This window comes from Cottoperca gobio, chromosome 21, assembly GCF_900634415.1.
Source record: "Cottoperca gobio chromosome 21, fCotGob3.1, whole genome shotgun sequence".
Taxonomy (NCBI): Eukaryota; Metazoa; Chordata; class Actinopteri; order Perciformes; family Bovichtidae; genus Cottoperca; species Cottoperca gobio.
This window is the reverse complement of record NC_041375.1, coordinates 19,881,989-19,895,864: the sequence shown is the minus strand read 5'-3', so window position 1 is coordinate 19,895,864 and position 13,876 is coordinate 19,881,989. Positions and strand designations below refer to the sequence as shown.

At 38.6% G+C, this 13,876-nt stretch overlaps 1 protein-coding gene across 10 annotated transcripts in view; it reads left to right on the top strand.

Annotated features, from left to right (window-relative positions):
- Window positions 1-11,094: 11,094 nt before the first annotated feature.
- dachd (dachshund d) overlaps window positions 11,095-13,876 on the top strand; it is a 93,289-nt gene continuing 90,507 nt past the window's right edge. For all 10 annotated transcript variants that reach the window (XM_029459082.1, XM_029459081.1, XM_029459078.1 and 7 more), the window contains exon 1: window positions 11,095-12,777. In XM_029459082.1, coding sequence (XP_029314942.1) covers window positions 12,221-12,777 — 557 coding nt within the window. In that variant the 5' untranslated portion in view covers window positions 11,095-12,220. The remainder of the gene's footprint in view (window positions 12,778-13,876) is intronic.

The window sequence follows — 13,876 nt, the reverse complement described above, 5'->3', positions numbered from 1 at the left end:
TCGTGATATCAGAGAGATCGCTGTTTTACATTTATTTATTTTTACCTAAATCATTACACCTTTTTTAGACTTTAACTTAGTACTGTGCTCTATCATTTCTTTTATTCCGCTTCTTAGTATTTTTGTCTGTTAGTCCCCGTGTTAATGTATTAACTCTGACGCCTGAGGCTTTTCATTTCATTCAGTAAAGCCTCATTGCTATAGAGTTGGCCTTATGCTTACTTTATGCACCAAGGACCACACATTCAAGTTCACTAGAGCAGACCTACGCGCCTTTGGAAGCATTTGGACCGCGTTATTATGAAAGTGTAGTGTTCGTACATTTGTAACTGCAATTGCAACTCAGCCATCAGTGTAAAATGTGCTATTCTAAGTTGCCTGAATGCAATGAGACAGACAGAGAGAGAGAGAGAGAGAGAGAGAGAGGGAACAAATGTGTGCACCCTTTATTTTCACACATAATGACACAACAGAGGTTATTATTCAGGGGGTGAAACCACTGAAAGGCTATTCAGGGCATTTGTTTCAGACTGCCATACTAAAAACTGAAAACTGGAGTAAATTGCACAAAAGCCTTTAAACATGCCGTGCATTCAGTGGCAGCTTTTTACAATTAAAAGCATTTGCATTCATTTTCATTAAATTGCGTTGAATTATTTAAAAAGAGGGCACTGTGGAGAAATGTCTGTCTGCTTAGGTGTAGCGCTCAATTGTGTGGAGTGAAGAGATGTTACTGGGAGATGGGGAGCCCAAGGGACAAGCAGGAGGACAATGCTGTCTCTTGGGAGAATTTTATGCTGCTGAAGTGAATTTGAATACATAAAGGAGATCTTGGGTAAAAAAAGGAAAGGGGGGTACAACATAGCCTGTGTTCGCCTGGTCCCTTGTGTGGGAAAAGAGGCAGATTACCCGAGGTTTTTCTCTCCCGTTCTGGCCCCTATTCTCAATGACTAATTTTAAGGTTTGCAATTGTGCCATGAGGACATTAGCTGAAGAATTGCATATTCTACCGCCGCACATCACACTTCCAAGTGTCAATTGTGTTGCTCTTCAATGGTAGTTCATCTGTTTCTAATGAAAGCATCCATTACAGCTTCAGAAATATGTTACAGATGTATTGCTTTCACTAAAAGAAGTTACATGCTTCTGCCTAGTTAGTACCTTGTTCTGCCTCTCTGTTAGCCACATATCTCGAAAACCTCAAACATATCGGTGTAAACTTTAGTGGACAGATGGGCCTTGTGCCAAGAAGAGAAGGTTTCCATTCTGGTAGCGCTCTGGATACAAGACTGTCTTGTGTTAGCTGTAAAACTAAGAGACCTGATCTCACACCTGGTTTCTAATGTCATAAGATAATAAAATAAATTAGTTTGCACAGTGCATGCGCCTCATATTTCATCAACTGGGATGTTTTCTGTGATTACTTCTTTAGTAAAAAAAACATGCAGTGCAACATTACATAATACAAAAATAAAATACAAACAAAAAAAAGAAAGCAACATATTGGTATCAGCACATTTTCCTGCTCAGGCAGGCAACGCCCCGCACATTCTCCCTTCTTAGTTTTCCTGTTTGGTCTGCCCTCTTTACTTTGTCCCTTATCTAAGCATCATTCATTCCTCATCTGTGATCCTGCACTTGGCTGTGGTCTGCGTGGCTTGGCACCCTCCCATTCCTCCTCTACCCCACTAAAGATACTTCTCTGCACTGCTATTTGTCTTAGACTAAACGCAGTCGGCTTTGGGTGTGCGAAGGCATCACTTGTTGATATTCAGCAGCCTCACCTGATTGCTTTACACCTTCCATAATCACTTGATCTTTTACATTATGCAGCTTTACTAGGACATCAACAATACAATGTTTAAAAAGTAAAATCTTATGTTAAATTTAGATTATATGTAAAGTTCTTCAATCTTTTTTTTTAATTGTCTAATGAAATGTGTCAGTGTGGGTCCTTGTTGAGCTAGATCCAAAGGGATCTCAAGGTAAATGAGGAATCATTTTACTTTCATAATTCTATGATTCACTCCTGCAGAGGTCCTCAACCTGTCGATCTTTGGGAAGCTCAAAGGAGATCGTAAAGCATTAGTGGGAAAAATGATAATTACAGGCTACAAAATAAAAAGAAAGCATATCTAAGAACTAATACTATGTCAGTAAAAACTCTGGTAAATTAAAGGTTTAATGCTGAGTGGATTTCGGGATCCATGACCTGAAGACTTCCGTGAGACTTGCAGAGACACGTATCAGTGTGAGAGGAAGCATGGACGAGATGCAGTTGATGTGTTCTGCGTTCCTGTAGAGGTCACTGTTGTGTGGTGCCTCTGTGTCAGATTGGGACGCTGTCAGCAGCCCTAATGCCTTCCTTTTTATGAAGTCTGCAGCAAGTACTGTGACATTGAAATAGACTAAGAGTATGTGAGCGAGAGAAGAATTACAAAGTCAATATGGTTTGCAAAAGCCATAATGTCTGCTACAAACGACGTTGTTTTAAAAGGGAAAAGTTTGCCGGGGCTTAATCTGTACAATGATGAACAATAATTATTTTCTTGTGCCAGTGTTAATCATGCTGTACCAGTAGTTAGTTAATTTGGACCAAATAAGGAATCTTATGTACATATGTCTGAAGGCATCTTAGAATTGTAGGATTAAATCCTCTCTGGAAGAAACACATTATGTTAATCACAAAATCCCCATATTTGTGTATCTGGGAGATGATTGTAGTGAGCAATTATGAGTGGGCTTTATTACCAAGAACACAAATGAGATACTATGAATGAGTTCATCCCATGCATTTGAATGTGCCATTTAACTCTGAAATCCTTGTTTATTAAACTCCAATTGCACATATGAATCAACTCTTTGGCATTAATCATGAAGTACAAGGGCCCAGATGGTACAATCTTAGCCAAGCTTGAATTAATACGAAAGGTTGAATCGCTGCTGCATCGAGATCCTCTCAAGGACCTTTGAAGAATGACATGAATAATCATTGTTGTTGGATGCATAGTTTACTAAGTCAGCAGAGCATAGTAACCTACTGCAAACTGAGAAATATTATAGCACGTAGTGCTGCCCTGCTAAGGCTGTTTGATAGATTACAGCACGGATACTAAAATGAAGAACGACTTTTTGCACTAACTCATAATATAAAATTTTAGTATCATATCACGCACCATAATATCAGTATCATACGGTGATCATGATAACTAAACATAAACATGGCCGATGCGACACTGATAATGGTTACACACCATTGGTTCATTTCATAGTTGCAGCCTGTTGATGCTGTTAATGGCGAGCAGCTTCTCTTTAGTTTGTCTTTCGGTGTTGGCGTTAATGACACGATGATCTGATGCACTGGGTTGGTATCAGCGCTGGTGTTGACCTTAACTGACTGGGTGTTGGCCAAACATGAGTGATGTGTTGTTATAAAACTGTTTATTTTTTAATAATCTTTTACAATTAAAATGTACTCAAACGTAAGAGCGAATAAATAAAGTGTAGTTACAGCCTCATGTTACCTTACATGCTGAATATATTCCCAGGAATACATTGGGATGAGTATCAGGAGATTAAAAAGTAAGAGCTTGTAGTTCTTTAGTTTATAAAGTAACACATGATTGCTTTCACTAATTAATAGATCTTGATATGCAGTCAATTAGTGATAACTAAGATAACAAATTAATGAGTGAAAACCCAAGGTCAACCTGACGCTATTGATTACTATTTTCAATCGTAATCACTGTAATATTACTTATTATTTTCCAGATAACTCATCTGTAACGTTACCCTAAGTAATTCCATGTGTCTTCTATCAATATCGCACAATAAGAAGAAGAAACGGTGTCCAACGGAATGGGCAAAACTGGTGTGTATACTACGTGCCGTTAAATGACACCTGAATCTTTAAGGAAACTGTGTAGGATCACAATTTATTACATCCTGTCACTTTCTTTTGTTCTCTGCAACAGTCCTCCTCCACTTTGCTGTGGCCGCAAACGTAATGTATTCCAGCTTTGCTGATTTCCTGATTCCAAAGGACATTGCATCTCATTTCTTGTCACTTGTCTCCCAAATTCCTAAAGGTACAATTAGCATTTTGTTTGATGAAATGTTGAAAGGTTCATAGATTGATATTTGCAAAAATGTAGCAGGGTGTTTTTTTTTTTCTTCCAAATGCAAATTCTGACATTTATTAACTTTTATTACAGATACTCTGTTTATGGATTGTAAAACTCTGCATATATTTAATGGGAATAAAGTAAAATTACAATGTTTAAACACAATCAGTGTGGCAAACCAGCAAGTGTGTAATTTAGTGTTGTGTGGCAATGAAATGTTTTACGGGCCTTGATTTATGTCCTGTGCATGGCATTTCTAATGAGAGAGACCAACATTGCAGTGCGCCTGTGTTCCAGGAAACTACATTTACAGCAGATCTTTTTTCTCAAGAGTGTTTTTCCCCCGTGAAATAATGTCAGCACTTTCCCACCTTCAAAGTCCTTTTGTTTCCAGATCTATTAACAATTCTAATTGTACAGGAACACTTGTTAAGTAAGGCTGGTAAATAAAGCAGGAAACGCATTATTTCCTTTTAGTGCAGATTAAAGGTACAGCTATGCTGGCTTGAAACACATTAATGAGGTTTTAAATAAAAATGCTGGCAGGGAATTTACACCGCTGACTGGTTTAACTGCAGTAAGCAGTTGATGTTCCTTGATGTTGAAGGGGAACATTATTTCACCCACTAATGAAAAATACATCTTTCCACCCTCCTATCTGTTAATTAACATGTTTGTGTTAAGGGACTTTCAAAAAGGGATACAATCGCTTTCAATCTGATTAAAGTAAGTGATACATAATAGGGAGGTTGTTTTCTTTGGGTCCTTCTGTTAATTGAATAGCTTTGTATGACTTGGAATGTTTTTCCTCGTCACAACAGTTTGCCTGGACCCTAGCCGCTCGGGATGCCCGTATCTTAATTACGGATCATTTTCCAAATGTGGTTCAATTTCCTCAGCAGGACAGTTTCTGTTAACTGCTATTTTTAAGGCCAATAACAACGTCAAAGCTATGGATGATTAAAGCAATTAAAGTTTCCCTTTGTTTTCTAAGCACAGCGAGATAGGGCTGCCTGTTTGTACAGCATTTATTAAACATTTACTAAACGGAATTGAATCTGTCGTCGATGAAGTTTTCCGAGACAATTACCTTTTAGCATGGCAAACACTGCTTCACTCAGCTAACGTCTCACAGCTTATGGCTGTGATTAGCCATTTGATTTCATCAAGCCAAACTAAAATCCTCCAGCAGAGAGCGAGAGACAGAGACGCAAAGAGAGAGAGGTTTAAATATAATTTTACCATCGGAATTTCTCAATTAGCATACCACATTTTCTCCATTAGATAAACTGCCTTTAGAGAGCTGGCTGGTTTAATCTGTTTAATGTCCGTGTAAACTATAATCTCCTGATTCTAAAAAGAAATCCCTTAAGGACATCATTCGCATACACTCTTCATAAGACAGTTTTTGAAAGACATGATGGAGTGCAGCTTTTAAAGAGGGATTTGAACGGCGATGGGTTGTTATGCCTATCGTGCTTTTCTTTTCTGAAGAAAGCAAGTTGTGCTTTCACTTGCTTTAGTTTCGCTAATCATTAGTAATTACGCTTTTACAAGCGTGTCCTTGCTCACTATCACTAGAACATAGAGTATGGCTGCATTTTTACATTGTCCCAATATATTATATAGGTTTATGTGGGTACTCAGTCTTCCACTTAGTCAAATCAAATCAAATCAAATTTATTTGTATAGCCCAATATCACAAATTATACATTTGTCTCAGTGTGCTTTACAGACTGTACAGGATACAACATCCTCTGTCCTTAGACCCTCGCATCGCACAAGGAAAAACTTCCTAAAAGAAACCCCAAAATTAAAGGGGAAAAAATGGAAGAAACCTCAGGGAGAGCAACTGAGGAGGGATCCCTCTCCCAGGACGGACAGACGTGCAATAGATGTCGTGTGTACAGGATAAACAACATAGTACAAATACAACATTTGACAGAAATTATGTTGTGTTGGAAAAAAAAAAAAAAAAAAAAAAAAAAAAAAAGAAATAGAAAGTTTGGATGAATCCAGGAAAATGTCAATAAGGCTTCCCGGTGTCCAGCAGGACCAGGTCAGCAGGCGCTGTCACGATTCATGATCCTGACGTAAACTTTATCAGTGGCAACCTGCCACATGAGAGACAGACACTCCGGGGATGATACCCCGGATGGTGAGTTAGTAACATATATTTACATAAATGCATACAGATAGAGAGGGAGAAGAAGAGAGGGAGAAGAAGAGAGAGGGAGAGAAGGAAGAGAGCAGGGAGGTGTCCCCCGGCAGTCTAAGCCTATAGCAGCATAACTAGGGGCTGATCCAGGGCAAACCTGAGCCAGCCCTAACTATAAGCTTTATCAAAAAGGAAAGTCTTTAGCCTACTCTTAAATGTGGAGAGTGTGTCTGCCTCCCGAACACAAACTGGAAGCTGGTTCCACTGGAGAGGAGCTTGATAGCTGAAGGCTCTGGCTCCCATTGTACTCTTAGAGACTCTAGGAACCACAAGTAACCCTGCAGTCTGGGAGCGTAATGCTCTAGTTGGTTTATAAGGTACTATGAGATCTTTAAGATATGCTGGAGCCTGACCTTTAAGCGTAGACTTAGTAACTCCATGAGTGTCATGGCAACAGCCTGTTGTCTCTGAAGTCATATGTTACAATAAGTCAGTCCTCTTGAAAGATGGCAGTTGCTGTTCTCTGAAAGATAATTTCGAAGAGATATCGCCACGTGACACGAGACATGAATCAAACTTTGATCTCGGATTGAACCAGAAATGTATCAGGGCTGTGTGTGTACATGTGCACCGCTGCCAATCACTGCAGCGCCGGGCTGTTAGTGCGTATAGATATAGAAATCAGGATTTGTTGTTCTCCTATTGAACGATGAGCAGAGAGAAATCAGAGTGATTACATGGATATCATTGCCTTCCATCATACACTGCAGGCTGTATGAATTAGGGCCTGCAAACACAGCCTCATTCTCCTTGCATCACGCCAAGAGTCACTCCATTGATTACCCTTCCCCGCTCCCAGGAAATGGCTCATGCATCTCTCGTGTACATTATAACAAATGTTCTCTTTGCATTACAATTGAATTGTGATTGTTATGTTCAATCAATGGAGAAAGGTCACGGGATCGCTCCTGCCAGCGCTTTAATGGAGAAGTCGATGAGGATTCATTTTAATCACTGCGGCTGTGGCAGAATGAGCACAACACTGAGAGAGTGTCAATGGCCCGGTAATTACCGCTGTTTATACAGGTTTCTGCTTTAGCAATTTAGATATCCACAAATCTCTCTGTTTCTTGCACCCCAGTTATATTGGAAGCTGCGTGGCATCAAATGAAGTACTATAGGATGTGGGCCGTGACTACTCTAATTGTGGGTGAGGATGGTTTCTTTGAAAATGAAGTGAACTCCATTTGCTCCTCTTTTGAGCAGTCACATTACCAGAAAGCTGTTATTTCACACACTTTGTGTGAAGGAGCATTCTATTAGCTCTGCTGAATCCTGCCTGGTGCATCAGGAGGTGGACGACTGTGGATGTAAGTCACGCATATGCACGTCTAGATTAACTCTTCAAGTCTCTAAGTAATACATGCGGGTACCAAATGATGGGATTTTTGAAGAAATTGTGATTGTATACATAAGTTGAGAACTTCAAAGAGACTGATGATTTCTGGAATTCTCGCTAAATGTCTTTGTTTTTAGGACTTTTCTAACTTTATATTCTGTTTTCTTTTGTTGTATGCTTCTATTTGGTCACATGGTATTATTAGCCCACATAAAAGCCTACAAAATAACATTATTTGCATTATTGATTATTCCACTGATCATTCTTTTGATTTAATTGTTTGGTCTATAAAAGGGCAGACGATTGTCAGAATGACACATGAAAAGTTCCCAGAGTCCAGGGTGGTGCTTTGAAATCACTTATGTTGAAGGACCAACTGTCCTGAAAACCCAAAGAGAATGAATTTGCAATGATATGATCAATTTGCTAATTCTCTGATCGTGGAAGAAGAGAATGTTTCCATTTATTTTTGCAAAAACAAAATCACTTAAATGATTAATTGATTACCAAATGAGTCATATTCGTTCTTAAATACACACTGTCACATGTTAGAAGTGGTTTGTGGTTCTGATCACAAACACTCAATACGTTAGATTATGAGAGAAGTCCGATTTGTAATTAGAAACACATTGAATGGTCTCTGACATCTCCCCTTTACCCAAAGTGACATGTTTGTGTTGGACGCTTTCTAAGGATAGATGGGGTCAAGGCTGTGTAACCTTGGAGAAACAAATATTCATGATCAATACATGCTTTATTCCAAGCATCTAAATGATTCGTATGTCTGAAGCGGCTCCCCCGCCTCCCTATTTGCCCATGCGGAAAAGCAGTTTGAAGATTTATGCAGACTGGGTAAAAGGACATTTTAAAAGACTACACAGTATCACTGCTTTCAAATGTCATGTAATCATAGGTTAGGGGAGAGTGCTGGGCACAGAGAGCTAAGTGATGTTACAGATAATGAATTGCCTCTGAAATATAATACATCATGAGTATGATTCTTTATTCCAAGCTCTGTACACCAACTCTGTTCAATTAAAGTTATTTATCTCTCTTGTTTTTTAAGTTCATCAATTATATTGTGATACACTTAATGTCCATAAGAGGATGATGTATGATTGGTCTAATTATTTCTTATTCACCATGCTTTCTAAAGCATATCAATTTTGTTAATACCATGTAATTAAAACACGTCAGCGCGCTACAAGTTGCTGGCTGTATTAATGACTATGAAAATTATTTTAATTAAATAGCCAATTATAGAAAAATCCTAACCATGAGAATTGACATTTAAATGAATTCAATTTAAATTGCTTTTCAACATTGTTTTATCAAAGCTTTATGGGGTGAATAAATTATTACATCAAACAATATAGTGTGTCATTGATCATACACAAGTCTTGTCCCATATCCATACATTTTGAAACACTTTCCTGATGCAATACATCATTCTGGGTGATTACGTTTTGACACAGTCATTTGTTTACTGCAATCTCATCCACATGTACTGTACTTTTGTGTACTTTTAGGGAAACTCTGTTAACTGTTTATGATCCTTAAGTATTTAGTCATGCTAGAAACTGCATTCAAGGTACTAATATCCAAGTATATATATATATATTATATATATATATATATATAATATATATATATATCTATATATATATATAAATAATATATAATACATATATCTATATATTATTTATATATATATATATTATTTATATATATATATATATATATATATATATATATATATATATATTATTTATATATATATAATAATATAATAATAATATATAATATATATATATATTATATATTATTTATATATATAATATATATGATAATAATATAACAATATATAATATATATATATGCTTCAGGTATACTGGAAATAGGTAGTGGCAAGTTGTCCTTGCAAAAACAGTCAACAGTTTTCTTAGTAAGCTGTTTTCTTTCCTGTTAGGTTCCCATAGATGCTTTTTAAAATGTGATTCTGCACGTCTGCTAAATTATATCAACAAAGTATTGTGGTGTAATGCACAGCACCAGTTTACAGACTTTATTGTTGTGATACGTTGTGTTTTCATAACCGGGGTCAGACAAATGCAGCCCACCCAGTCTGTTGAAAGGCCTTTGTATCTAAAAACATCATACACATCCTGTGGTGCCTTTTTTAATACCTATTAGACGACTCAGGCTCATATATTTTTTCCTGCATAATGTTAATGAAAGTCATTTTTCAGACATTACAAGCACAATGATTTGCAGTTAACCCGTGCAAACAAGAGAAATAGTGGGCAAACTGTTGTGACATTCATTGTATATAATGAAATCTTAATATGGTGCATATTTAAGTGAAAGGTTAGCAACATAAAGGGCAAATGGATTGCCTTGCAATGAATTTTAAGCAGCTATTGATTTTACACTACAAGCTACCTCTTTCCCTGAATGATAATTTTGAAATGGCACACTACTTATCTTAAAGCTGATCTGAACAGGACAACAGGGATACACAGAACATTAAGGCAAATGCAGACTGTGATAAGAAACACCCTTTTCTGTTGTGCACTACACTCATTCCACCTAATGTGAATACATGGTGCTGATGTTCGCTCCAACATCCAGCTAATATAAATACATTCAACAGCAAATTCACCACTTTGATTAAAAAAAAAAAAAACTGTGTAAAGCAAAAGTAGAACTAAAGAAAGCTGTGTGTATATGTGTCTCAAGACACTCTGGTTATTTGTGCTACTGCGACTGAAAACTGTTTTTAATCACTTTAATTTCTGCAAAAATGCCAAACAAGCCTTCTGCAAAGTCCTATAAGTCCACTTTTCTTTCTGCCGTACCTTGAATTACACATGAAGGCTAAGGATTTTTACCGGTCCTATCTAACTAATCTAAATTCTGATTTTTAAAAGAGTGTGATCCAGTAATGAGTTGTTTTTTTAATTAAAAAAATCCAGCTGCATGTATACATAGTTTGCTGTTTTACACCAACAGATTGATCTACTAAGAAAGGCAGGAAGAAAGGTATTGTAATTCATGATGTGCCACGATGATTGAATACACGTGTAAACTCTATATGAGCTGTTGTTGTACATGGACATGACCCTACCCCCATGCACCCCCATGCACTGTGCTGCATTTCCTCCCTCTCTGCCCTTATCCTTCTTTCCTGCGCCGTCTGAGGTTGAAAGAAAGTTTGAGAGGTCATGTTGTAGCTGTATTAGAGTTGCACAACCCTTGTTCTGTCTGGAAGGATGTGCAGCGGTTGTACAGAGGCTAAAGTTGACACTGCAATAATGTGCAAGACATTCATAAAGTACAACAGTTTAATGTTTATTGTTTTTTGTTTTAGGTTTTAACACTTCTGATTCTTAAATATAACAAACTCTGGCAATATAAAGGTTTAGGTGTGTCTCGTTAACAGTATAGTGTCTCTTTATCTACAGCCAATTTGAGTTCATGAACTACTCAACACGGTTGTTGCATAATACAATAATAGTTATGATGGGTATTGAACCTGAAATGGACAGTCAATGGATAACGCTTTCTGGTGGAGATAAGTAATTACAGTCAGACTTAATTAGTAGCTGTACTTTTATACATAATGCAGTACACACTGTAATACACATGGTGTTTTAGTTTGCATACAGAATGTCCATCTTAAAACAGCCATTGCTTCATGTGCCTTCGTGTCGTGCACTTCATATGATCAGCTAGAGCCACTTTGACTGTGCAAATACAATAATCATAAAGGATTAATTATACGAGACATATTTTCCTCTCACAGATAGTGTGCACCTTGAACAGTGACTCATACTGGCATGCCCATTTAGAAAATATAAAAGTTAAAAAGCATTGCAGTACAAAAGACACATTTAGTTTTTGCTTTTTTAAAACGGTTGCAGGATATAAGCAAATAAAACATTATCGACGCTTAGGGTGATACACTGTCAATACGATGTGGTGCAGTGGGTTTGCATACTGTTTAGATAGCAGGTGTAACATGTGTGGCTGTTAATGTGTCGTTAGAACCTGAAAGAACTAGTAACTGAAATGTCACATATAACTTAGGAGAAAAAAACATGCAAATGAAACGATTACGATCTGATACAACCGGATCTCTCCTATGTGTTATAAACATTTAAACACTTTAACAGACCTGGAACATTTGAGTGTAGCCCGAGCCCAGTGATCTGCTGTTCAAAGGCTTGCACTGTCCCCTAGCTCCTCCCTCCCTGTACCGTGTGACAACAACAACTCATCCACAGAGCGGAGCTGCACTTTTCAGCTCATTTTCCTCCTGTCATTCCTCCTCCTATCTTTGATCATTGTCCCGCCGCTCAGCCCCCCCCCCCCAAAAAAAAGCCTCACTCAGAACGCCTTTTTTTCGGCAGCTCTTTTTACTTCCCAACTTATCTGAGGGGCTAAACTCTCGTGGATTCTTTCATTTAGGGGTGTCTCGGCAGGGCTGGGTTTTATACTTTGAACTTCGGCTACTCTCTTCCCCTCCTGTAGGTGACCATGGCCGTACCGGCTGCTCTGATCCCACCAACTCCTCTGGTCCAACTGCCGCATATTTCGACTCCCTCCGCGACGACGTCCCCGCCGTCGACAACTTCATCACCATCTCCATCCCTATCCCTGGCTCCCCCATCCGGACCCGGACAGAACCTATTCAGATCAGAGCTCCTCGTCACCGGCAGCCCGGGCATCCCCTCCGCGGGTCTACCCCCTGGCAAACCCGTATACTCGACCCCGTCGCCTGTTGAAAACATACCGCAAAACAATGAGTGCAAGATGGTCGAGTTGCGCGGTGCCAAAGTGGCGTCTTTCACCGTGGACGGCTGCGAGCTCATCTGCCTTCCTCAGGCTTTCGACCTGTTCCTGAAGCACCTGGTCGGCGGACTGCACACGGTCTACACCAAGCTGAAGCGGCTGGAGATCACGCCGGTGGTGTGCAATGTGGAGCAGGTCCGCATCCTCCGAGGGCTCGGCGCCATCCAACCCGGGGTGAACCGCTGTAAACTCATCTCCAGAAAAGACTTCGAGACTCTGTACAACGACTGCACCAATGCGAGGTGAGTGGAGAGCTCTGTACGGCGTTTTTGGTGTAAATGTATTTTTACGGAGTGCCGTGCGTAAAGGCGCGGGAGCAAGGAAGGGGGAGACATTTTTCCTTTTTAAAAAAAAATAAAACAAGTGGTTTAAGTGATGAGATTAATGACCATCCGAAGGTGTTTTAGTGCAATTGTGTGAATTTGTGAAGCGTGGGTTGCAAACTCCATCCAAGCAATGTGTTCGTAGTTGTCTGTTGGACGGGAAGAGGCCAGCGCGCAACATAAAAGTTTAGTGAAAGTTTTTAACACGTGCAGGGCAAAAGCTGTGCCATGATGGATCGCCTGTCTGCCTCAGAACAAATGAATCGATAATGTAGGCTACACAACGGCTGAGTTTCACAATGCTGTTGAACAAACTTGAGGTGTAGAGCTGCCACTGCGAAGATCATTTCACAAACTACATCCCAGTCATCTTTTATGAGCCTTTACTTTACTGTAATTCCTCTTAATTTAAAGAAACTTTTACATCAACTTTATTTTTAAATGACTCTGGAAGAAAACTAGGTTATCCCTTATTATATGCCCTGGCCACAGGGGCAATACCATTTCAATTATGATAACTTTGATTTTCTAAAAGTAAACAAGACACACCAGGATTGACGTAATTATATCAGATGAAATCATTTTGGTGTTAATTGTTTTCTCAGTATTGGAGACAGAACATGTTTAAAGAGGTTGCAGTACACTCACGACTCCTGCATCAGTGTATGAAGCCAGTTATTTTCCACACTGTAAATGCCAGGGATAATTGTCATACACACAGATGAAAATGTGCTTTAATCCAACATCCCTGTTTTTTTTTTATTAAACAAGGAATTTAATATACAGTAAGTGAAGCAAACACACACGTGGAAATTAATTAACTAAATTACCAAATCAGATATTTTGAGCTTTATATGTTTTAATATGGAGTGATTTAAGTGAAGATCAATATTTGATTAAAAGCCATTTTTACTGTCCTGTTGCTCCTAGCTTTGATGTATCGCTCAGTCTCACAGGATGGTTCAGCCTGGTCAAATTTACCATCTTACCTGTCACTATGATTGATTCCATATTGATC